This window comes from Trichosurus vulpecula, unplaced genomic scaffold (assembly GCF_011100635.1).
Source record: "Trichosurus vulpecula isolate mTriVul1 unplaced genomic scaffold, mTriVul1.pri scaffold_31_arrow_ctg1, whole genome shotgun sequence".
Classification (NCBI taxonomy): domain Eukaryota; kingdom Metazoa; phylum Chordata; class Mammalia; order Diprotodontia; family Phalangeridae; genus Trichosurus; species Trichosurus vulpecula.
The window spans coordinates 168,127-194,785 of NW_023494523.1; the positions used below are offsets into that span (position 1 = coordinate 168,127).

The window sequence follows — 26,659 nt, forward strand, 5'->3', positions numbered from 1 at the left end:
AGTAAAGATAGATTTAATTAAAAGAGATAAGGAAGGACACTACATCCTGCTAAAAGGCACCATACACAATGAAGCAATATCATTGTTTAACATTTCTGCACCAAGGGGTATGGCACGCAAATTCTTAGAGGAGGGGTTAAGGGAGACAGCAAAACTATAATACTAGGAGACCTCAACCTTCCACTTTCTGAACTTGATAAATCTAACCTCAAAATAAATAAGAAAGAAGTTAAGGAAGTGAACAGAATTTTAGAAAAGGCAGATATGACAGACCTCTGGAGAAAACTAAATGGGGATAAAAAGGCATATACATTCTTCTCAGCGGTACACGGCATATACTCAAAAGTTGACCATGTACTAGGGCATAAAAACCTCATAATCCAGTGCAGAAAGGCAGAAGTAGTCAAAGCATACTTTTTCAGATCATGATGCAATAAGAATTATTTGTAACAAAGAACCATGGAAAAATAAGCTAAAAATTAATTGGAAACTAAATAATCTAATTCTAAAGAATGAGTGGGCCAAAGAACAAATCAGAGAAACAATTAATAACTTCATTCAAGAGAATGACAATAATGAGACAACATTCCAAAACTTATGGGATGCAGCAAAAGCAGTTCTTAGGGGAAGTTCTATATCCCTAAATGCTTACATGAATAAAATAGGGAAAAAGGAGATCAATGATTTGGGCATACAACTGAAAAAGCTAGAAAAAGAACAAACTGAAAATCCCCAACTAAATACCAAATTAGAAATACTTAAAATCAAAGGAGAGATTAATAAAACTGAAATCAAGGAAACTATTGAATTAATAAATAAAACAAAGAGCGGGTTTTATGAAAAAAAAAATAAAATTGATAAACCTTTGGTCAATTTGATTAAAAAAAAGAAAGAAGAAAATCAAATTACCAGTATCAAAAATGAAAAGGGTGAGTTCACCTCTAATGAAGAGGAAATCAAAACAATAAATAGGAATTATTTTGCCCAATTATATGTCCAGAAATTTGACAACCTTAGAGATATGGATGAATATATTCAAAAACACAAATTGCCCAGGTTAACAGAAAAGGAAGTAAAATTTCTAAATAACCCTATCTCAGAAAAAGAAATTGAGCAAGCCATCAATGAACTCCCTAGGAAAAAATCTCCACGGCCAGATGGTTTTACATGTGAATTCTATCAAACATTTAAAGAACAACTAATTCCTATACTTTGTAGACTATTTGGGAAAATAGGTGAAGAAAGAGTCCTATCAAATTCGTTTTATGACACAAATATGGTACTAATACCCAAACCAGGTAGAGTCAAAACAGAGAAAGAAAATTATAGACCAATTTCCCTAATGAATATTGTTGCAAAAATTTTAAATAAAATATTAGCAAAAAGATTGCAGCAACTTATCACCAGAATAATACATTATGACCAGGTAGGATTTATTCCAGGAATGCAAGGCTGGTTCAATATTAGGAAAACGATTAGCATAATTGATCCTATCAACAACAGAAACCAGAAACCATATGATCATTTCAACAGATGCGGAAAAAGCCTTTGACAAAATATAACACCCATTCCTATTAAAAACACTAGAAAGCATAGGAATAAATGGAGTCTTCCTTAAAATTATAAACAGCATCTACCTAAAACCATCAACAAGCCTTATTTGTAATGGGGATCAGCTAGATGCATTCCCAATAAGATCAGGGGTGAAACAAGGAATAGTAGGGATACCCCTACTATTCAATTTGGTACTAGAAACATTAGCAATAAGAGAAGAAAAAGAAATAGAAGGAATTAGAATATGCAAAGAAGAAGTTAAATTATCACTTTTTGCAGATGAGATGATGATTTACTTAGAGAATCCTAGAGAATCAAGTAAAAAACTACTTGAAATAATAAACAACTTTAGCAAAGTTGCAGGATGTAAAATAAACCCACATAAATCCTCAGCATTCCTATACATTACTAACAAAGCCCAACAGCAAGAGATAGAAAGAGAAATTCCATTCAAAGTTACTGTAGACACTATAAAATATTTGGGAGTTTATCTGCCAAGACAAACCCAGGGCCTATATGAACATAATGATGAAACACTTTCCACAGGAATAAAGACAGATCTAAATAAATGGAATAATATCAGTTGCTCATGGTTAGGCCGAGCTAATATAATAAAAATGACAATTTTACCTAAATTAATCTATCTATTCAGTGCCATACCAACTGAACAATTGAACTACCAAAAAATTATTTTACAGAGCTGGATAAAATAATAACAAAATTCACCTGGAAGAACGAAAGGTCTAGAATATCTAGGGTATTAATGAAAAGACATGCCAGAGAAGGTGGCCTAGCCATACCAGATATTAAACTGTACTATAGAGCAGCAGTCATCAAAACTACCTGGTACTGGCTAAGAAACAGAGTTGTGGATCAGTGGAATAGGATAGGTACACAAGATGGAGAAGTCAACAACTATAGCAATCTACTCTTTGACAAACCCAAAGAGGCCAGCTTCTGGGCTAAGAATTCACTCTTTTACAAAAACTGCTGGGAAAATTGGAAAATGGTAGGGCAGAAACTGGGCATAGACCAATATCTTACACCATCTACCAAAATAAAGTCAAAATGGGTTCATGATTTAGGAATAAAGGCTGAAAATATAAGCAATTTGGGAGAGCAAGGAATAGTTTACCTATCAGATTTATGGAAAAGAAAAGAATTCACAACCCAAAAAGAGATAGAGAGCATTACAAAATGCAAAATGCATAATTTTGATTATGTTAAATTGAAATGTTTTTGAACAAAAAAAGCCAATGTAATAAAGACTAGGAGGGAGGCAGAAAATTGGGAGAAAATCTTTACAACTAGTGTCACTGATAAAGGCCTCATTTCCAAAATATAGAGGGAACTCAACCCTCTGTTTAATTTCAAAAGGCCTCATATCTTTGAAATTTGTTTCAAATTTCAAATCACTATAGTGATTCTTTCTCCTACAACCTCGGCTCCTAACTGAAAGTTAAAAAAACATACAAATACAGGAATTCAACAAAAGAAGTTCAGGTCCAAAAATGTGTGTCTCTTTTATGCATTTTGGGTTCATCACTTCTCTATCAGGAGATAGGCATCACTTTCCATTCTTTTCTTCCCACATTCTGTGCTCTAGTCACCTCTGTTACTCAAAATACAAGCTATTCTCCAAGCTTCAAATGTATCACCTCTTTACCTCTGCTTCAGATTAACTCTCTTCTGTCAAGATGCTGCTCAAGTACCACCTTCTACATAAAACCTTTCCTGGTGTTTCCAGCTGTCTAGTGAATTCCCCCCCAAACTACTGTGAATTAAGTCATTTTATTTATTTACATTTATTCTTCTTTAGACTTATACTGTACATATAATGTGTACACAGACACACACACACACACACACACACAGACACACACAGACACACACAGACACACACACACACACACACACACACGTCCTCTCCACAATCAGAACATAAGCTCCTTGTGGTTAGAGATGTTTTATTCCTTATACTTATATCCCTGGCACGCAGCACAATGTCTAGCACACACAAAGTGATTAACAAATATTTGCTGGTTGTTCAGTCGGTAGAAACTTGTCTGATAGTTCCTTTTTAGTCTCCTCAACTACTATGCCACGCTTAAGACCATCTCCTAAATTAATCTTTTCTTTCTTTTTTCTCTGTTCAGCTTCTCTGGACTCTGATGAAAATACTGATCTATTACTATAATACTAACAATAATACTATATAATACTAATATTCTCCACTATGTTTCTCATCTCTGACTACTACATTTCATTACATGAATATACTAGGAAGACTAAATTGATTCTGTATCATTTTCTTATTGAGCCTATTTATAAATAATTGATTTTATTTGTAACAACTTAAATCATGGTTCTGTGACTCTGAACTTTAAAAATATAGCTTTCTTGTCTCAAGGAATGTAACTGACCTTGGAGGATGAGTGTGATCAGAAAAGCGAGTTTATGTCTGATAGCCTTATACCACCAGCTATTTTTCAAGGATGTCTGGTTTGCTATCTAAAAGTCTGGGTCACTCTCTCACAAAGAGCGCTATCTAGCCTCATGAGGAAAGAAGTGGGGTCATTGGGAGTACCCATTACTCAATCGCCAACCAATAATGTTGTTCCCTGTGCCTCAGCTCTGAAACTTGTCCTATTGCCCTCAGTTCCGTGATATCATCTACCCTGCTTCTCTCTTTGTGTTATGCTCCCCATTAATTAATGAAGGGAAGTCATGGACCCATTTATGGACCAAGGTAGCATGTCCTGTTAAAATCTCAATTGCAACAATACAATGCTACTACTTTTTGTGGCGGGAAAAATGAAAAGAAACAAAGGGGTCACCCACTGATTGAGAAATGACTGAATATATAATAGTATAAAAATAATGAATGCAAAGAATTGAGAAAAATAGAAAAAGACTTTAAAGGGGCAGTTAGGTGGAGCACTGGCCCTACAGTCAGAAGGTCCTGAGTTCAAAAGTTGTCTCAAAGAGTTACTACCCACACCACCCTAGGCAAGTCACTTAACCCTTCCTCTCTCTCCCCATTCCCCAGAAAAAGAAAAAGAAAATGACTTAAAAATGTAACAACAGAAAACAAAGGCTAATGCAATGTAATTGTGATGATCATTCTTGGCCCTGAAAAAGAGATGAGCAAATGTATGTCTCTCCTTTACCTAAAGAGATAGGGGACATAGGCTATGTTGTTTGGATTTGTTTCAATATTTTACTCAGCTATAAATGTGAGAATAATTTTGATACCCCTATTCGATAATTTTTGGGCACAATCCGTGACTAAATATGGGTGTTCCTGTAGTCACATATGGAATGAGTTTCCTCTGTTTCTCCACTTATTCATGTTGAGTCCCCTGGACTCTTGGAACTGACCAGCCATGAACTTGTAAGGCCCATTAGTGACCTCTGTAGGTCAATAAAATCCTACAGACAGTGAGCAAAGGGGATCCTTGGCCATGAGGAAAGTCTTAGCTCCAATTGCTTAATTGCTTAACCAGTCTCCATGATAAACTGTATCTTCTCAGAGGTCTTAGTTGCCTTTTCTTGAAGATTGGAATTTTGCAGCCCATTCAAGAGGAAAGCTAATTTTGTGCAGGAGGAATGGGAAATAACCATAATGTAAAAAAAAGGCATCAATAAAACACAAATGTAAATTTATGTACATTTGTATGTTCATATATACATACAGCTACTTTGACCATGTTGTCCCCCTTTTTCAGGTCCAGTTCCATTCAAATAAAATATAACCTTGTTATCAAACTCCAGCTGGAACATAGGTTTATGGTTTATTTCCCTAATCAAACAATGAATTACGCATCTAGCACAAGAAATCAGAAACATCTGAGTTTCAATCCAGCCTCATCCAGTCGCTAAGCTGTGTGACCTTGAGTAAAACACTTAGCTTCTATTTGCCTCAGTTTTCTCATCCGTAAAATGTAGATGATAATAGTGCATTGTGATGGTAAATTCAGACATCTGTACAGTATCTGTAAACCTTAAAGTGCTTTCTACTATTACTACTTATTGCTGTTGTTGTTACTGTTGTTCTTACGTTCCGTTTACCTGGTTCATAGTTAATGTGTCATAGGTAAAGACTGATGGCACTGAGATTCTACAGCCTTATTATCATGGCTCTTTTGAGGCAATCAGGGTAGAGTGACACAGCTAGTAAGTGTCTGAGGCCAGATTTCAACTCAGGTCCTCCTGACTCCAGGACTGAGCATGTCTTACTCTCACCTTCAAATGACCGTAAAGTCAACAGGGAATCATTGCAAGCACTGTGTATAGTCAAATGAGAAGAGACTAGGCGGGCTCTATACTCTAGGAAGACTGCAGGGAGGTCATCCTTCCAGCCTCAACTCAAATGCTACCTCCTCTTTAATGATTTCCTTCTTTGCCTCCAACCTGCCCTATACCTCTCTCACTCTCCTCACATCCTGAAAGTAAGACATAAAGAAATGACCTTCCCCTGCATCTTTCCCAAAACTGTCCTTCGTCCTTGATGAAGAGAACAGGGACAGTGTACTAAATTACCTTTACTAATCCATGGAACATCACCTGCACTCTTCTTCTTCTTCGGTCTTAATTTTGAAACAGAGTCATCCCCATCTGACTCCAGGTGGACTACCAAAAAGGAAAAAGTGTCGTAGTTACTAACTAGACAAAGAGATGCATATTCAAATACACAATAGCTCCCCCCACACACACACATACACACACGCATGCACGCGCGCACACACACACAGATAAAGAAGCTAAAATGCTCAAACAAAATGACTAATTCTAATTTGGTAATCCTATCATAAAAATAATTTCCAAATCTAAAGATTGAAAGATTAAACACATACAAACACACAAACGACAACACAAATGATTTTTTTTCAACATTTATACACATATGTCTGCAGAATACATTACAGATACACAATAACTATCAAAGAGGCACACGTAGGCTTGCCTACCTGGGAAGAACAGCAAGAAAGGATGTATTGATGCTGCCAACCCTACTGCAAATGATGACTGGAAAACTGGAAAGGAAAGGTTCTAATCTCAACCTCTCCAAAACTGCATCTTTAACACGTGGACCTCCAAGACTGCATGGCAAACTTTTTACTCAAATTACACTGATTCCATATTATACTATGTACCAATGCTATAGAAACTATTTTCTGTCCACAATTGCCACGTGTTCTTCAAAGATTTCCTCATCTACTGCTTTCTTCCAAAGTTGCTGATACTGTCAGATATGAAAAATTCCCTTGTCTATGCCTCAACACTTCTCTAAGTCTGTATTGGTCTTGTCTTCTTTCTCCATTAACGTGGAAAGCGAGGGGGATCTCTACTTTGCCAAGACTAATCCCTCCACCTATGGACTTGATCTTGCCCAGGTGAAGATATCTCTTACATCTTACCCTCTCCCTTTATCAATCTCTCCCTTTTCAGTGGTTCATTCTCGTAGTTTAAAAATATAATTCAAGTAAATACACATACACGCACACACACACACCTCCACTGTGTACTAACAATTATACTTCCATTATTTTGAGTCTTAAAGCCTTCACATTTTTCAAGATATATTTTAAGATGAAAATTTATTAGCATAAAGCATCTTAGGGTTCCATCGTGTTTCTTTTGTGGGTTATCATCTTAACAAGGACTAGCTTATACTTAACCAGATAAAGGATCAAAGAATGAACTCAGGACATGAGATTAGAGGATGGGGAATACAGAGATGACTACATAAAAGGAAGGCGTTCACATGGACTGTGAAAAAGTGCTAAGACAATCTTCATGAACTTCCCAAGTTTCTAAATAACTTATTTGTACACAAAATAATCTACCCTGTCCTCAGGACTGCCTATTGGCAAGTCTGACTCAATTCTCATTGTAAATAGCCTACTAATGAAGCTGGCACTCTATCGAGTGCCAGCTCTCAAATATATCTTCCCTTATAAAGGAAAAACAGTGTCTTGTCAATTTATAAACAAGTTGGCTTGAAATGGTGCTAGACTGGATAGAAGTACTCAGTGAAGGGATAAGAAGAACTAGGTAAGGGATACTATCCTTACTATACTCATCTTTGAAGCTGTTTCCCAGGTTCTCTGGCTTATGTGTGTTGACCTCTTCCTTTTCACTCTTTTTACTGTGGGTGGCCAGCTGCTTGACAGCCTGCTTCTTCATCGCCTCCTGGCTCACAGGAGGGTCACCACCCTTTTCACTAGTGGAATCACTACTGCCACTGTATTCCTCTGGGGCCCACCAGGCCTGAAAGCTGGAAGCCGGGGGCAAGGATGACACAGGTTGCAGGTTGGCCATACACAGCATCCCCTGAATTGCCTCCAGTGTCCCAGGGGATACAGGAGCTTTACTGTAAAAGACAGAGAAGAATAACTCAGAGGAGCACAATGAATTCCAGTGGCAAGCCTAGAAACCTTTTATAACCCATCCCTAACTACAAACCTGTCTTTATAGATAACATCATTAAATAATTTATGTAAATAATGCAATTAGTTGGTTCTTTGACAATTTACTTATAAATCCATTCATTTCTCTGCCTCCCCACCCCCCAAAAGATAAGGGAATTTAAATCTTCTTTTTCTAGTTCTGTTATTATGGGCACTTTACATTTTGTAGAACACTATGTATATCATGTACCTCACCAATTTTATCAGAACATACATATGCGTACGTACATGAAAGTGTATGAAATAATTACCTTCACTTTACTTTATTTGTTGTGAATTCCCCTTTTTCACTTTTGACAATGGCCAGTTTGGTTTTCCTTTTTATTTTTAAAAATCAACACGTCATGTGAGATGAAGGGGTTCACAGGATGTAAAATGTGATCACATATAATTAAAAAAGTTTTTGTACAAACAAAACCAATGCAACTAGAATTGTAAGAGAAGCAAGAAACTGGGAAACAATTCTCTGCAGAAAGTCTCTCTGTTAAAGGTCTCAGTCCCAGAATATATGGAAGACTGATTCATATTTATAAAACTAAGAGCTATCCTTCAATTGATACATAAATAGTCAAGGGTTAGGAATAGGCAGTTTCCAGAAGAATAAATCCCACTAATAGTCATATCATAAATGCTACGAATCACTAGTACTTAGGGAAATGCACATTAAAACAGGTTTCCTCAACTGTAAAAAGGGAGTAATAATAACCTCTACATTTCAGGCTTATTGTGAGGATCAAATGAGATAATATTTGCAAAGTGCATAGCATGGAGCCTGGTATATGGACACCAGTACTTTAAATACTTATTTCCTTCTCTCTCCTCTCCTTTCTTTGTCTTTTGGTCAGGTCTATCTACTTCTGAAAAGGTCATATTGAGATTCTCCTATACAATCTGTCCTCAAAAAATCTTCCAAGTCTCATTAGACATCATTTCCCCTCCTGCACTTTGGAATCCCCGCTAAACTGCCTTTTTCTCTGACTCTCACTCATGAAATCTTAGGTGCTGTCCCCAACTCATTGCACAGGCTGCCCTTGTTGCCTGAGTAACAACCTCTCTCTTAACTTCTACCTTCTCTGTTCGTTCAGATATGACTTAGGCATCATCTTATGCATGCAACTTTTTCTGATCCCTACTGGCAGTTCACAATAGTGCATGAGGACGCGGTAGGACTTCATCACTCTCTGTATGTTTGCATTTATCAGTATTTAATGACTTAATATTTATTCTATATATGTTTTATATGTACTTGTTGCCTTGCCCATTAGAATGTAGGCTCATTTTAAGTTAATTGAATGATTTTAACAAAATATCAGTAATTTTGGACAGAACATTTTCAATTGAAGGATGAAGTCAAAAGTCTAAATGCAAAGCATTCAGGAATGAGGGAGAAAGAAAGTGTAAGCAATAAGTGTTGACAGCTTTTTCAAGCAGTCTGGTTGAGAATGGAAAGGAGAGACAGAGGGATGATAGCTTTATTGTAGGATCCAGGGGAGGTTTGGTTTAGTTTTATTTTGCTTTGTTTTCAAGATGGCCTTGGGCAGTTCAAAGGCAGCACAGAAAGGACTGGCTAGCAGAAACTGAGTAAAGCTCTGGGGTGGTGGGGAATGAATAAGCATGAAATTTGTACAGAAGAATCCCTTCTGGGGGATGATGTCAAAAGGTTCTGAGATGAAGAGACTGGAAGGGGGACAACATATTGGAAGAGGCAACGTGCTCAGACAGAAAGAGCAAGAGGAGCTGGAATCTTGAAGAGAAAAAAGAATCTTCTGTGGAGAGTGAAATGGGAATCAATGAGGGAGGAATAGGAGAACTGCCTAGTTGAAAATGGATAATGTAAATTTGTAATGCACCCAGTTACCAGGGTTGTGGGACTTCCTGCAGGAGGTGAATGGTGGCAAGTAATCCAAAGGCACCACTTCAGTTCAGGTCTTTAAGACCTAGGCCATTCCAATAGCTTCCTAATTGGTTTCGATTGGCTTCTTCTCCCCACATCCACCAAAGTAGTTTCCATTATGCGCAGACATGACCATGTGAACTCCCCTATTCAATAACCTCCAGTGGGTTCCTATTGCCTATAGAAATAAATAGAAACTCCCTTGTTTAGCTTTTTCCTTCAATCAACTATCACTTATGTCTTCTATTCCCCAAGGGGAATAGAACACCCAAACTAAAACTGTCACATCAATATGTAAAGAAAATCAAATTTCTTTGCTGCCTATTTTAAAAAACTGTAAAGGTTTTTTTTTTCCTTCCTACTGGGTGCATTATCTCCCTTTTAGGAGATAGGTGTCATCATCATCATCACGTTCCATGAACACTCTTCTGCAATCATATTTGATCATTTTATTGATCAGTTTTCAAGTGTTTCAAAGCTGTTTGTCTTTACAATCTTGTTACTGTATAAATTGTTCTCTGGTTCTGTTCATTTCACTCTGCAGTAGTTCATACAAGTTGGCCCAAGCTTCTCTGAAATAATTTCTTTCACCATTTTTGATGCCACAATAATATTTCATTACATTCCAGTTCTTTAAGAATACAAAAAGTTGAAATAATTTTTTGTTTACATTTATAGGTCTGCTTCTTTCTTTTTTCTGTTCTTCTTCTTTCTTTTTCTTTCTTCTTTTAATCTCTTGGGAGAAATAGGAGACCTACTAGTGGCAGGGCTGGGTCAAAGAGTTGGCAGTTTAGTGCCTTCTGAGGGATAGCTCCAAATTACTTTCCAGAAATCTATACAGTTTTCAAAGGACTCTATAATCTGGTCCCAAGTTATCTTTGTCTTACTGTACAATGCACTACGTTACAGCTAAAACTGGCCTTTTCTCTGTCACGCTTTTTTCTCCTTGCTTGGAATGTCCTTCCTTCACAGTTCTACCTCACAGAACATCCCTCCCTTCTTTCAAGTACCACTCAGGAAAAGAGGGTGGGAAGGTAAGGTCTGCAGAATGGTTCATGGAACTCATATAATCAGTGCTCTAACCCCTGTGTGCTACCAAGAAAAAGAGAGAAGCTGTCTTGACATGGTAGTTTTAAAGACACAACCTGATCTACCTATTCTGGTTAGGAAGCCAATGGAAAGAGACTACTTCTCCCCACACAGCAGAAGAAAGCAAAGGATCTTCTTCCAGAAGCAGTTTCCTGGCACACGCTCCACTCCCCCCACCCTAGGAAGGAGACCTCTCTCTTAAGTGGTACTGGCATGGATTCCTCTTGGAATCTAATTACTCCCTCCTGATCTGAGCTCTGTGGGTTCCTGACCCCAGAGTTTTTCGGATCTGGGTGACAGAGTGGCGGGGTTATTGAAACAGCAACAGGATAGAGTTGCTGTAGTTACCGTCCTCTGTCCATATCAGTGCTCTGGAAGGTTCTGCAGGGTAAGAGTAACACAAATGCTTGTCATGGTCCTGTTTTACTTGTTGGAAGGCTCTATGACCCAAGGGTTATAGACACATAGCTGTAGGTTTGTTCCTGGCCTGAAGCACTCCCTTCCTTGGGTATATAACTCCAAGCCCATGATAGAAGAGCTCTGAAGGGGTTCATGGCTGAACTCCTTCCTTAGTGCTCTCCTCCTGTGCAAGTCTGGGCTAGAAAAAAAGACACACACTCTTGTTCCTATGTGGATCTCCTACAGCCACTTACAGCACTCTGATGCCCTGACAAGAACTTTGCTGGACTAACTATACAAGAAAGTTAGGCTCTACTGCTACCTCTCTGCCATCTTGTCAAATATTGTTACTGCAGCTTTAAGAGACAGAGTAAAAAACTCAACTAGAATGTTAGAAGAGTGGTTTTCCTGGACATTTCAAAGTGATAGTTGAGAAAATGTGAAGTCATTCTCTCTACACAATCAAGGAAAAGATGTATTTTTTACTTATGATCCTTGAGGATCTATGAAGAATTTGAGAAGACTGGAAGGACATGCTGAAAAACATCTTCCTTGACCAACTATGGTGTGGGAAGGGAGGGACGAGGGGGGATATATAGAAAATTTTACACAGATTCTGTGAGGGATTGGCTACTATGTGCTATGTTCAAAATGTTTTGCTTTTTTTCTTGTGATTGCTAAAGACAGACAAAAAAGAAGTAATTGTGAGCAGAAATATTAAGATTCTTAAGAAACCGTCATCAGTGTACAGGATGAATGTGTGAGACTGAGTTTCTAGATAAATGAACAAGGATCAACTCTATTAAACCATTACTTTCAAGGTTGTTTAAGGTAACCCAAGCTGCGACATTGGTCATAACTAAAATATTGTAAATAGTCTTATATGTCATGTTTAGGATTGATTCCACTTGTTAAATAAATTCTATGTATTCATCAATTTTAATATGTACTTACATATATGAAAGTAAGTTTACTTGCCACCGGAAAGGGATGACTTTTCTACTTTAATATTTAATGAACTAGGGTGAGCATCAGCCAATAAAGTCAACCTCTCTACTGCTGCCTGCATTACTGTATGTCTCCAGTCCTTTTAAAACAACTCAAGCGCCACTCCTTCTCAAGAACTCTTTCTAGATTTTCTCTTCAGCAACCAAACCAAACAATTCCTAATAGCCACATTTCCCTTTCTCAGTGCACATGAATGTTCAATCTTAAAATCCAATAAGCATCAGATTTCACTTTATCCCATATGTAATTTAAATGACTCATATGCTATACACACTTGACATTTACTAGCTGGGTGACCTTGGGCACATCACTTAACTCCAACTGCCTTGCCTTCCCGCCTCCAAAAAAATCACTGTCAAAATCACTAGGTCACCTTTAAGGTTCCTACCAACTCTAAATCATTGATCCTATTGTCTAAGAAGATAATACTTAAGGTCAAAATGAAACCTATTTTGAGCCCAAGAGAAATGCTTGCTAACTGATTCTAGCCTGGACATGAACTGATTTTTTTGGACCAGACCTGCGATTTCATTAATAGCTTTCATCTCAGGTAGAGAAACTTCATTGATCAATGCAGAACTGTATCTCCTCTGCAACTTACAGTCTTAGAGGTCTGCCTGAGTCACTACTAAGAAGACAAGTCATTTGTCACAAGGCCAACAGGACCTGAACACAAGTCTCCCTAACTCCAGGGTTCCTTAGTATCCACTGTACCACATGTTTTCTCATGATTTATAGAGAAATGAAAAGCAGGGGTAGGTACTTACCTGCGACCCACATAGTCAGGTCCTCCAATAAGTCTACTGGCTTTAAGTAGATCAAGAATCCCACAAGCTCCACTAGTGGATTCTACCTTGGCTTCCAACCCGTCCTCTATGTTCTCCTCTTTTATATAATTTTCCTAATAGAGACAAAGAGAGAATGCCTTCATTGATAGTGCTTTTCAGGGGCCTTTCATAAGTTGAAGTGTGTCCAGAGAAAAACCACGAACATGGTGAAGGTAGTCAAGGACTATATGAAGTCTGATTGGAGGAACTGAGGATACTTAGGTAGAAGAGACGATTTCACAGTGATGGGCAAGGAAAGTATGTGTGGAGACACAGGGTACATAAAACTGTTGTGCTTCTAAGTTTCTAAAGGACTGTTATGCGGAAGGATTAGATCAATTTTGCTTGGTCCTTAGAACAATGTGTGAGATATACCACAAAACAAATTGTAAACTGACGTAAGGAAAAACTTTCTAACTATTCATACCATACAAAAATTAAATGTACTGTGAGGACATTTAAAAGTACTGAAAGCCTTTAAGCTATGATTTCTTTCTTAGGTACTGGTTAGACCTCTTAGCCACTGAGGTCCCTTCCAACTCCGAAATTGTCATAGATATCTAATACTCCATATTCCAGTCAAGCTGGAAAACTGTTGCCTCTAATCACTCTGCTCTCTTCTTCATCCATGCCTAAACAATTCTCTATTCCTACAGTGAACTTAACGTTTCCCATCTCTGTCTGTTGAGGCTCCTTCTTTCCTTTTACAGACCACATCAGATGCAACTTCTTATGTGAAATCTTGCTCCAGCTTCATCTAAAATTTCTTCTACCACTTGAAATAGATCTCTCCTTTTTCACTTCCCTTACTTATCCTTAAGCCATTATACCTATCCTTCCTATCCCTCAATTAAGTTATAGATTGTTTTTGAAAGTTGATCCTGTGTCATTTCTCTTCTTGGGCCCAGGATCTCTCTTGCACATCGTAGGCACTTGGAATCACAAAATGTAGGATGTGGAAGAGACATTAAGAGGTCATCCAGCTCAACCTCATTTTACAGAGGAAGGAACCGATGCCCAGGGAGACAAAATATCTTTCCCAAATTCACTTAAGTAATAAATACAGATAGGGCCAGAATTCAAACCCAGGTCCTTTGGATATAAATGCAGTGCTTTGGACAAGGGATAATTCTGTTTATAAGCTGTGAAAATGAATGTGAAATATAGACTGAACTTTTTTTCTAAAGTGTCAAAATATTAATTGTTAAACAAACTAAATGTTTTTCAACTACAGAGGTCTATTTTTTCTTCCTCCCATCTACTCCATCCTCCCACCTCTCAAAAAGAAATAGAAAACCCTTGAACAAAGCAAATTTCTGCATTGGCCATGTCTAAAAATATGTCTCCTCCTGCACCCTGTATTCGTCATCTCTCTGTCAGGAGATGGGCAGGATGCTTCATCATCAGGAATCATGGTTGCTCAATGCACTGGTCAGAGTTCTTGAGTCTCTCAAAGATGTTTGTAGATTGAACTTTTTAATTAGACTGATGAGGATCAGACCTCTTTCTCCTGTGTCCAAGGTTATAGGACCTACCACAGGATTATAAGCACCAAAGATTCAGAAATTAGAGGCCAACTCTGATGAGTTTTCTCATCAGAAACCATAGGTTTAGACAACCATAAATAGAATCTGACATTCGTATTTTTAATTAAAGTTTGCAAAGTACTTTATGTGTACTTTCTCACTTAAGTCTCTTTAACAAGTGAAGAAAGTAACAAACTGCCTTCACCTCCTAATTTGTCTCAAGGTAAATTAGCAAAGGCATGACCCCGAAGTCAAGAGTAACAGAGCCCAACTCAAATGAGATAGCATTCGTAAAATGTGCTCAGCACAGCAGCTAGCATATAGTAGGTGTTTTCCCTTTCCCTTACCTCAACATCAAAATCCACCTCTCCTGGTTCTAGGATTCTGTTGGGGTCAGAACAAGGAATGGCTCGGAGCACCTTCTGGCGAAATTCTAAAAGGATGATGATCATGATGATGATAAAATAAACAGTTGGACATCGTGGAGAAGTACCATAGTCAGCTTCAGAGTCACTGGAAGACCTGCGTCATACTGGGTTTAAGTCTTTCCATAACTTCTCAGTATCTTAAGCAATTCTCTAAGCCTCTAAGTTGTAAAGAAGGTACAAATCTGCATTGGTAGAGAAATTTCCTCAAGAGAAATAACAGGTTTACACAAACATCAATAAACAGACATGTGACATTTTTTTTCTTTTAAAGTTTACAAAGTGTTTCACATACATTTTCTCACGTAAGCCTCACAGCAATTTTGATTACACCAAACCTACATCAGGGACCACTATCAAATGCTCTGGAAACGGGATACAACCAAGGTAGGAAATGGGAAGGTTAAATCAGGCAGCCAAAATACTAAGGAAAGGACAGGCAGAGCAATGGTCTGAAATGTCTTAAAAAATCAGGAAAATTAGTTTCTTCTAGGCAAAAGCTTTAGTCCTTAGTCTAAAACTTCTGTGGTAACCCATCCAACTCATCTACCCAACCCATTCAACTATGGCTAAAGCCTAAGAGAGCCATGAGATGTAGGAAGCAGGAGAAGGAAAGGAAGAAGACATACTTGGTAACTTTTTCTTTGATGTTAGGTTCTTCTCCTTTTGAAGCGTTTCTTTAATCTTCAGCTCTTCCTCAGAGTCCAGGTCAAATTTCTCATTAGTTGTTAGCTTAGGCTGAGCCTTGGTAAGTGCCTTCAATTTGGCCTTGGATTTCCTAGACGTGGTAAAATCATTCACTTTCTTGTTGCTTAGAAAGAGGAAGACATACAGGAATACATGTTTTGTGAATTTATTTTGTGGCTAACTCCTTTGCAGTAACTATTTAGTTACTTCTATTTTTTGTGGTGAGGTCTTCTTGCTAGAACAATATAAATTCTAGCTCTGTACCAAACAGACAGAGCCTTCTTGTGTTATTTCTAATCTCACTGGCCAAATAAAAAACACTCAACTTCTCTACTATAACAAAATTTGGCTCTTGATTAAAAAAAGATGATTCTTAAGTCTTTTATTTCTATTCTTTTCTACATTCTGAATATAAATTAGCACTACTTCACTGAAAATTTTTTTCACTAAAATCTTTTGATTTTTACTATTTTGTTTTAAATAACTTAGAATCTTTTGGAATGTACTTTATATTCACCACAATAATTTAATCTAGTCACAATGAAAACTCCTTTTCTAATATTTTATATAAAAATGCACCGGTGATACTGCTCTAGTTTCCTTCTCTATTTATTGATGGCTGGGTTATTAGGACCAACCAAAATGCACCTCTGTCTCCATTTTTGCAAGGATTTGCGCAGCACAGACATGATTTGTTCTTTGAGAGGTAATAGGGTATCACAAAACGGTCATGCAATAGGGTATTGCATAAAAATCAGGAACACCTGGGTTCAAATCCCACCGGAAACACTTATTAGCTCTGGGACCCTGGGCAAGGCACAAGCTCTCTGCCTCTGGGTTTCTTAAACTATAAAATGAGGAGATCTAATTCAGTGTTCTCTTGTGTCCCATCTCCCCTAAATCTGTGATCCTGTGAATTCTGTACTAGATTTCAGACTGTATTATAAAGTGGTAATTATCAAAACAAGCTGGGACTGGCTAAGAAGTAGACTGGTGGATCAGTGGAATGAATTGGGTACAAATTACATAATGGTAAATGATATAGTAAATAGTATATGACAAACCCCCAAATCAAAGCTTTTAAAACAACAATCATCATTCGACAAAATCTGCTGGAAAACTGTATGGAAAAAAAGTAGGTATACACCAACATCTCACACTGTATACCAAGATAAGGTCAAAGTGGGTACATGATGCACACATAAAAGGTGATACCACAAGCAAGTCAAGAGAGCATGGAATAGTTTGTCTCTCAGATTTATAGATAAGAGCATACATTTAGGACCAAATAAGATATATGAAGCATTACAAAATGTAAAAATAGATAATTAAGTTTCTGCACAAACAAAACCAATGCAACCAAGATGAAAAGGAAAGCAGAAAACTAGGGAGTGGGACGAGGGGGAATTGCAACGTGCATCTCTGATAAAGGCCTCATTTCTCAAAAAGACAGATAATGGTGTCATATTTATAGAGATGGGAGCCATTCCCAAATTGATAAATGGTCAAAGGATACGAGCAGGCAGTTTTCAGACAAAGAAATCAAAGCTATCTACAATCATATGAGAAAATACTCTAAATCACTATGGATGAGAGAAATGCAAAGTAAAACAATTCTGAGGTACCACCTCACACCCACAGATTGGATATTATGACAAAAAAAGGGAAATGTTAGATGCTGGAGGGAATGTGGGAAAACTGGGACACTAATGCATTGTTGCTGGAGTTATGAACTGATCCAACCATTCTGGAGAGCAATTTGGATCTATGCCAAAAGGAATACAAAACTATGCATACCCTTTGAGCCAGCAACACCACTGCTTTGTCTACATCCCAAAGATATTTTTTAAAAAAAGGGGGGGAAGGGCCTATTTGTACAAAATATCTACAGTAGCCCTTTTTGTGGCGGCTGAGAATGGGAGATCAAATGGTTAAACAAATGAAATTGGGGAAAGGTTAAATAAGCTGTTGTATATGACTATGTTGGAGTACTATTATATTATAAGAAATGACAAGCAGGATGATTTCAGAAATACCTAGACAGACTTGCATGAGTTGATGGATAATGAAGTGGACAGAACCAGGAGAACGTTGTACACAGAAACAGCTATACTGTTCAATGAAGAATTGTGACTGACTTAGCTCGTCTCGGCAATGCAATGATCCAAGACAATCCCAAAGGGCTAATGATGAATCATACTATCTGCCTCCGGAGAAAGAACTGATATTGACTGAATGCTATTTTTCCCTTTCCTCCTTTCACTTTTTTCTTTTATTTGAATCCAACTGTATGAAATGACGAATAACGGAAATGTTTTACATACTTGCACATTTATAATCTATGTGTTATTGTTTACTGTCTCAGGGAGGCAGCAGGGGATGGATAGAGGGAGGGAGGGATGGAACCTGAAACTTTAAATGAGAATGTTAAAAAAATTTTAAAGAATGAGAGAACATTAAAATAGTACAACTCTTGATAGCTTGTATTTCTTCTTTCACCAACTGACTGTTCATAAACTTTGACCATTTTTTAAATCTGGGAATGGTTCTTAGTCATACAAATTTGAATCTATTACTCATCATCATGGATGGGATTTATGTACCATTTTCAGTTTTGCAAAGCACTTTACAAATATTATCTCATTTCATCCTGACAGCAACTCCAAGAGGTCGGTGCTATACGTTGTTATGGTCACATTTAAACTCAGGACTTCCTGATTCTAGGTTCAGTGCTCTAATCACTATACCAACTCAGATATCGTCGAAATGAAATCTCTATCAGAGAAACTACTTGCTAAGATTTTGTTCCAGTTATCACTCTCCCCTCTAATTTTCATTACACTAGACTTGTCAGTGTAAAACTTTTTTATGTAATCAAATTGTCTATTTTATCCTATGTGATCCTCTCTCTCATGTGTTTGTTTGGTCATGAGCTTTTCCCCTATCCATAAATCTAAAAGGTAACTCCTTCCTTATGCCTGTAATTTGTTTATGATTTTTTAAATATCTAGATTACATATCCGTTTGGAACTTATCTTGGATGTATAGTATGAGATGCTGATCTAAACCTAATTTCTGTCAGACTGCAACACAGTTTTGCCAGCAGGTTTTGTCAAACAATTCGAGTCCTTCTCCTAGGAACTGAAGTCTTGGTTTTATCAAAAACAATATTTCTGTGTTTGTTTCCTTCTATGTTACATACCTAATCTGTTCCACCAAACAATCTCTCTCTGTCTCTGTCTCTCTCTCTCTCTCTCTCTCTCTCTGTCTCTCTCTCTCTCTCTCTCTCTCTGTCTCTCTCTCTCTCTCTCCCCATCTCCTCTTTCTTTCTCTTTTTTTAACCTAAGCAAATCATTTCAATGATTACCACTCTGTATTACAATTCAACACTTAATAGTGATAAAACCTCTTTTCTTTTTCTTTTGCATAATTGATGTTTTGTTCCTCCAAACAAAATGTTTCCTTTCTTTACAAAATACTCCTTGGGATGTTTGGTTGGTAACTTCAAATCAATTTAAGGTGTCATTTTTGTTATTTTGGCCTTACCATCTCCATGAGCAATTAATGTTTCTCCAGCTGTTTAGGCCTGTGTGAGGTAAATAAAATGTGAAGACTTCACAGGGAAGATATGTATAAGTATATATCTATATCTATACTAACAAATGTTCAAAAATCAAGAAATAGGGAAGTGAAAAAAATTTGGAGGCCATGAGAGTCTGATGGCTTAGCCTCTGGGAAAGTTTACCCTGAAACTCTGGGTTCTTTCTTCTGGTTCTGGTTTAAAGATCTGCTCAGTAAGAACAGGGTCACTTTGACCTGCTTTCCTTTACTGTAAAAGTACTGTAAGAGAATGGAGAGGGTCTCCCCCTCCCCTCATCCTATGCTCCTTCTTTACATTTATAGATGTTGTTATGCCCTGCCCCCACTGTTATACCACCTCAGTTGTAATCATTAACTAAGGGAATGGGAACTGGAGTTTCTGTGCCTCAATTTCCCAGTTCTTTGTCTAGCTTTCATGCTCAGATTGTAAGCTCACCTCCCAGCCAATGGTGAGAAGGGTCAGAGGTGGGCAGGAATTCTCTTGTGTTAGGTATAATTATTGACGCTTTGCCCCTTGTAAAGCGCCTCCCTTGCTAGATCTGTTCTAGCAGAGGATGCCCTATTCTCCAGAATTGAGTAAAATTTATTTCTGTTCCCACCCTGAGATGGCTCCTTATTATAAATTTAATTGGTGAGGGTCTTTCATCCCACACAGGCCTATCTTTATTTCTCCAAACAATGCTTTATGGTTAGATTCACAGACCCAAACTATTTCATAACTTCTATAGTTATTTTAAATGTACTTTTTTCTTTCTACCTCTTGTTGCTGGGTTTTGTTGGTTAGGAATGCTGATGATGTATGTGAATTTAGCTTATATCAAGCAACTCTGCTGAAATTGTTCATTACTGCAATTAATGTTTAGTTGACTCTCAAGGATTCTCTAAAGATATGACCATGGTACCTGCAAAAATTATGTTTGTTTTCTCTTTGTCTATATTTATTCCCTCAATTTTCTTTTCTGTGTTATTGCTATAGTTAGCATTTCTAGCATGTTCAATAGCAACAATGGTAATACACATTGCTGCTTTACGCTAAGCTTATTGAAAGGTCATTTTCCTCCATCACAAATACCATTTGTGCCTGGATTTAGAGAAATTCTGTTTACTATAATAGGAAATGATCCATTTATTGCTCTGAGTTCTAGAGGTTTTAGTAGAAAGCCTACTCCTAATAGCACTTATTAACATAATCCTCTCCCCTAACCTGCAGATGCTCTGCCCATAGGAAGGTAAATTTTGATACCTCAAAGCTACCTAGTTAACTTGGGATTTCCTGGCTAGGTTGATTTCTCAAAGACCAAGCCATTCACTCTGGATCTCGCAGATTGGACAACAATAGGTAAGCACCATTTAATTTAACCATTTTGGGGGCCCTTGGGTGTGTCACAGTGAATGTAAATAGTAACTGTTTCTCTCTTGGCCAACAACCCTGAAGGTCTTGCACTCCCAGTTTGATTTTTTTTTTAGTTAAAGGTGCCATCCCTTGACTAACTTCTTAAAGAGGCCTACTCACTGAATGCACGTTGCCTCACTCAAAGTGAGAATCTGAAAAGACCTTAACCTAAAAGAGCCAAGATCTCCCACTGCATCCTGGCTCATCTCCAGTCATCCTATCTGTATCTGGCCACTGGACTCAGGTGACTCTGCACAGTCTTCCCTCACTCAAATCAGTCAATTTCAGGTCACGTCATCATCTCTTTGACGTCATGGAGCTCTCTGAGAATGAAAGACAAACCACAACCACAACAGCCACACAACATAAGCACAATTTCCATTATTTATGAACTTTTAAGTGGCCGTTTTAATGGCTTGTTTATAGACACTGTGTGTTGTTGTTGTCTACTTGTAAATATTTTGTTTAAATTTCTTGGTTTCAATGTTAATTAGGGACATTGATCTGTAATTTTCCCCCTCTGCTTTGTCTCTCCCTGGTTTAGGTATTAAGACAATGTTTATATTATACTGGGAGTTTGACAAAGTGTCTTCTTTTCTTATTATAGCAAGCAGGTTATGTAAAATTTGAATGAATTATTCTTTGACTCATGATATAAAGGGCCAATGTGGCTCTTGAGTTTTTTCTTTTTTTTTTTCTTTAGGAATGCATTTATGGCTAAATCATTTTCTTTTACCCATATTTTGTTATTTAAATCTTTTTTGACCTGGATATTCCATGGTTTTTTTTTTGTAAATATCTACCTCTTTCCTTTAAGTTGTAAAGTTGTTGTTGCTGTGGTTGTGGTTTTTATCCTGTCACTGGGCAAAACAGATTCTAATAATTTCCTTTATTCCCTCTGCAATTATCTTAAGGTTTTTTTTTCCATTTATGATATGAAGTTTGTTTTTCCTCTCTGCATTTTTTAATCAAGTTAGCTTTTTCTCTACTTTATACTTCTTCCTATAAGCTAGTTCCTAGTTTTATCAAGTCAGTGATGTTTTTGTTTTCAACTTCATTACTCCTTGAATTTTCATAAATTATGCCTTGTTATTTAGGTGGAGGTTTCTGATTTGGGGTTGCTCAAGATTGGTTTGTTTTAACAGTACACCCAATTCATGGATTTTTTTTTCCTTTCTTTGTTAGTAAAAATAGAAACATATAAGTTCTCCTCAAGTGCTTTAACTGAAACCTGTAAATTTTGGGAACACTGTCTCATTTTTCTTTTTGATGAAATTTTTTACCATTCCTATAATTTGTTCTTTGAGTCACCAGCTTTTTCGAATTCTGTTACTTCGTTTCAAGTTACTTTTGTATTTTTTCTTTAAGGAAATCTTTGCTGAAAATAATTTTAATTGCATTTTCATAAGTAAGTTATATGCTTAGTATTTTGGGTTTTCAACATTCTTGATGAAGCCGTTATGGTCTACTAGGTGGTCAGTTTCTCTAACTGTATATTTATACCTTTGTACATGTAAATTCCTTCCTATTCCCATTCAGTAATCACCAATTACCTCTAGTTTTTCTAGAGATTTATTCAAGTTCTTAACTTTTCCTTGTTCACCTTTCGGTTATATTTTTCTGCGTCTGAAAAGGGATGCCCCCACTGCCATAGTTTTACTATCTAGGTGTAGCTATGTGGCATGGTGAATACAGAACACTGGGCCTAGAGTCATGAAGATGATTTCAAATCCAGCCTCAGACACTTGATGTCTGTTTGACCCTGGACTCTGTCTAACTCAATTTACTCATTTGTAAGACGAGGATAATAATAGCAACTAGCTCCTGGAGCTGTTGTGAGGATCAAATAGGAAATGCTATATAAATGTCAGATATTATTATTATTTCTTCCTCCAACTGGATTGTTTTCCTTGATGTATTTAGATGGTATGTTATATGTGGATGCCGGGGTTGGGTGAGGGAGTGTGGAGGTGATTCTGTCTTTTGGTAGAGTGGTGCATCTGCAAGACCCAATTTTAAGTGTTTTTCCCGGGGGATATTTGGGATCCTCTGGGTCACAGCATGCTGCCATTTCCCCACAATTCCTCATTTGCCCTCATGTACTATCTGATATTTCTCTACTGGTTTAAACAATTTGTGCTATTTGCTTGGATAGATAGGATTTACTTGGGATTTGCTACTGGTGATGGTCTCCTATGCAAGGGATTTAGGGCTACTTTCCCCATAACAGCAACCTTCTGTTTTGAACCCAAAAAATTGTGTCTCTAGACCAGCAATAGTTGAGGGAGAAAATAAGTCTAGTCTAATATCTCTCTTGGAGATAGGCAAGGAAAAGCTGTTGCACGGTGGCGCATATTCACAAACTGAGTGTTTAATACATCTAGACAACTCGTGGCCACAGAGGTCTTAGGTGTGCGCACATATCCTATACCTAACCTGTATGGAGAAAAAAAAACTTTCTTCCCTCTTTTAGTGTTCATTAAATTGGGTGGAGGGGAGGAAAAGAAAATTAAAGAGTACTGGCTCAGAGTCAGAGCACTTAAGTTCAAATCCCTACTCTGACATGTATAACCTTAGAAAAATCTCTTTATCAATAAAAAGTGGGGTCATGGACTCTTCTAAGGTTCCTTCCAAACCCTAAATATATGATCTTATAATGTTATGACTTGCCCTAGGTTACAGAGCTAGCAACTGAAACCACAACTTCCTAACTACCACTTCACCAGACCACAATTTCCCACTAGCACATGTTACCACCCATATGCAGCAACCACTCAGTCTGTAAAGAAAAAATAGCAGATAAAACCAGGCTGAGCACTGAGATTAGCATCCTTCCTGAACTACACAAGGATGAAATACACTTTAAAACATGACCTCACATCCTTTTCACGAAATAGAGATCTGTATATACAAACATTCACGTGTACATGTGTGTACATACATAAATACATACATGCTTTCTTCAAAGTCAAAGAAACAGGATAAGTGAGCAGCCCCCCCAGAGAATCGCACAGAGAAATGAGATGTGGCTATCACCTGTGAAAGGTCTTTGGCTGAAGTTCCTGGATAGGGCTCCCAGTCTGTTCCATCTTCGCCACTTCTTTGTTCACAATCAGCTCCTGCACCGTTGGCACCCTTTGGTAGTTTTTCACTGAGCCAGAAAAAGATGTGGGGATAAAGATGTAGCACAGGTGAAGTAATACACCATTATCACATATTATCTTCCCATCTCCTAGAGGCTTTTAAGTCAGATTGGTCCTTACAGATTTAGGTCACTGGTCAAGGAGGATCCTATTCCTGTTATAAGAAAAAGATGGCTGCTTTCTTCCTCCCAAAACTTCTGGACAGCCTTCTCCTTCAAAGCATCCTATACTTACCCAAGGAGGAATGTTAGGCTAAGGAAACTGAATTCCACTTTAGTAAAACTGTGTAGCATCTAGTTTTTAAATCATCTTTTTATTATGAACCCCAAAACCTTGGCCCAGAATCCAAAAGCTTGGCTTCTTCTTACTGCACCATGCACATTGTATTCCCTTTCTGCCTCCAAAGTTTCTTTAGACCAGGAACTCAGAAGAGATAACATCAACAATTAGCATTTATAGAGAGTGTTAAGGTTTGCAAAGGGCTTTACATAGAAATAGGTCTATACTCACTAACAGAAGGCCCATGTAGGATTTCACAGTTGGGGCAGTGGTAGAGATCGATGTCTTCTGCTTTGTCCTCTTCTACACCAACACAACTGGGAAAAAGAAAAACAATCCAGCAAGTGCAGATTTAAGATATTAATGCATTAATAATATAGGGGGGTGGATGAGGTGGTTTAGAGAACGGGGACAGAATCAGTGAAGTAGGATCAGGAAAAGATTTCACTTAGAAAGAGGAACTTAATCTGAGCTCTGAAATAAACTAGGAATTTCAGGAGGTAGAGGTGGGGAGCAAGTGCATTCCATGTACATAGTAGCTGTTTTCTGCAAAAAAGCACAGGGATGGGAGACGGAATGCTGTTTGTGCTAATCAGCAAAAAGGCCAGTCAAGCTGGACTGCAAGGTGTATATACAAAGGAGAGTAATGTTGGTCACAAGCAGTATGTTCTATAACCAGAATTTTAAGCCTACACTTGTGATCCTCTTTGAGAACAAAGGATAAACAGCAACAGTCTCTATTGCTGTGTATACTCCGTGTAAACTTGACCAAACTTAAGAGGGTAAACCCTTAGGAAAGGATTTATTTTAAGGGTATACCAAAGAAAATAGGTTTGTGCAGAGATTCTGGGTTTGGAATTTTTTTAAAGTAAGCTGTTATGCTCAACTGCCTCAATTTAAAATAGAGATCTATAATTAACTGAGCTTGATTTTTGTTTATTTGTCTTACCTTCCATGAAACCATTGCTCACACAGGTCACATTCAATCATGAAACGGGTTATATCATAAGGTAACTGGCACAAGCAGTACACTGGAACAGAAGCCATTTCTGAGCTGGGGCAAACAGTAGCTGTAGTAGGAAAAACATGCTTATCTTGAAGTTGAGTAGCACAAGATATTTTGTTGATCTGACTGCTAATGAGGTTATTTCATCTAAGAAACACAGGGTAATGGATGAGACAATGAATTCAATAGTGAAGTTCTTTCGAGGGCAGCTTTTGTTACACATTTTGGTTAATTTTTCATTTTGTCCCTGGCATGTGGAGTTTAATTCTGTTAGTTAATAGGTTAGTTAAGCTTAGTTTTTTGTTTTGGTTTTGATTCACCGATTCTTATATTTATCAGAAATGGAGTAGTTTGGGTTTTGGAGCTTTGTTTTTCTTGGTTTTCCACTGAATATTAAAGACTTTGGGGCCCTTCATTTTGATTCCATTTACTGAGGGGGAAGAGGAAATCAAAAAAGATTATGATAAGACAAACATGTTTTGATCAACAAGGAGGTGGGTTAGAAGTTCAGATAGTCAAGGGAACTTTATCTAGTTATGGAGTACTGAGTAGGGTCGTGTGGGAAGTCGCATGTAAAATGAAAATATTATTTTCCTTAACTATAATCTCGTAACTGATAAAAATTTTAAAGCTTTCCGGGGATTTTACTATTCTTTTGCACAATAGTTAAATTACATGAACTTTCTTAACCCTCTCAGGCCCGGGAAAGAAGGGGGGTTGGTTTTAGGTTGGTTTTTTTTTTAATTCTCTTTGTTCCCTAAAAAGTTGCTCTTACTCACCTCAGAGTCTGATTTTTGCCCTTCTTCTGCCTTAATCCTTTAAAAATCTCTTCAATCTTAAAGAACCACCAACTTCTCGCCCAGTTCTGTCGCCTCCGCAGCGGAGAAGAGAAGTGGGCGGGGAAACATCGAAAGCTCGGAAACGCCTATCGCCATCTAGAGCTGAGGAGGTCCAGGAGGTGGTCATTGCTACACAACTATTTAACGTTGTCTTCTAAAACGTAAAAAGTGTATGGAGATAAAAAGCGCAATTACCGAAACAAGACAAGAAGAAATAAAAATCCATAATAATGGAAATTTCCGCATGAATAGACAACATGAAAATTCCTTTCTTAAATACTAATAATTTTTTTTTGTCAAAACGTGAAACAGCAAACAAAATGCAATTCAAAGCCTAAATCCAACTCCAGCCAACATTAAGCCTAATTATCAAAACACAAATAATGAAAGCAAACTGCAAAATAAAATTGTTGTTAAATTTATTGTGTTTTTCTTGCCAAAACCTTTAAACATTCTCAGATGATATATTAAGAAAACCATAAAATTTACAAGAACAGTCTCAACAATGCACATAAGA

General features: G+C 37.5%; 1 protein-coding gene across 1 annotated transcript in view; it reads right to left on the reverse strand.

Moving 5' to 3' along the window:
- The window catches only part of LOC118833334 (histone lysine demethylase PHF8-like), a 45,043-nt gene extending 18,838 nt beyond the window's left edge, over nucleotides 1–26,205 (reverse strand). Inside the window, exons 1-9 of the mRNA XM_036740697.1 lie at nucleotides 26,083–26,205; nucleotides 25,247–25,367; nucleotides 24,529–24,614; nucleotides 23,912–24,026; nucleotides 15,825–16,006; nucleotides 15,118–15,203; nucleotides 13,185–13,318; nucleotides 7,632–7,930; nucleotides 6,097–6,186 (exon numbers count right to left, since the gene is read on the reverse strand). Coding sequence (XP_036596592.1) covers nucleotides 6,097–6,186; nucleotides 7,632–7,930; nucleotides 13,185–13,318; nucleotides 15,118–15,203; nucleotides 15,825–16,006; nucleotides 23,912–24,026; nucleotides 24,529–24,614; nucleotides 25,247–25,344 — 1,090 coding nt within the window. The 5' untranslated portion in view covers nucleotides 25,345–25,367; nucleotides 26,083–26,205. The remainder of the gene's footprint in view (nucleotides 1–6,096; nucleotides 6,187–7,631; nucleotides 7,931–13,184; nucleotides 13,319–15,117; nucleotides 15,204–15,824; nucleotides 16,007–23,911; nucleotides 24,027–24,528; nucleotides 24,615–25,246; nucleotides 25,368–26,082) is intronic.
- Nucleotides 26,206–26,659: the final 454 nt, after the last annotated feature.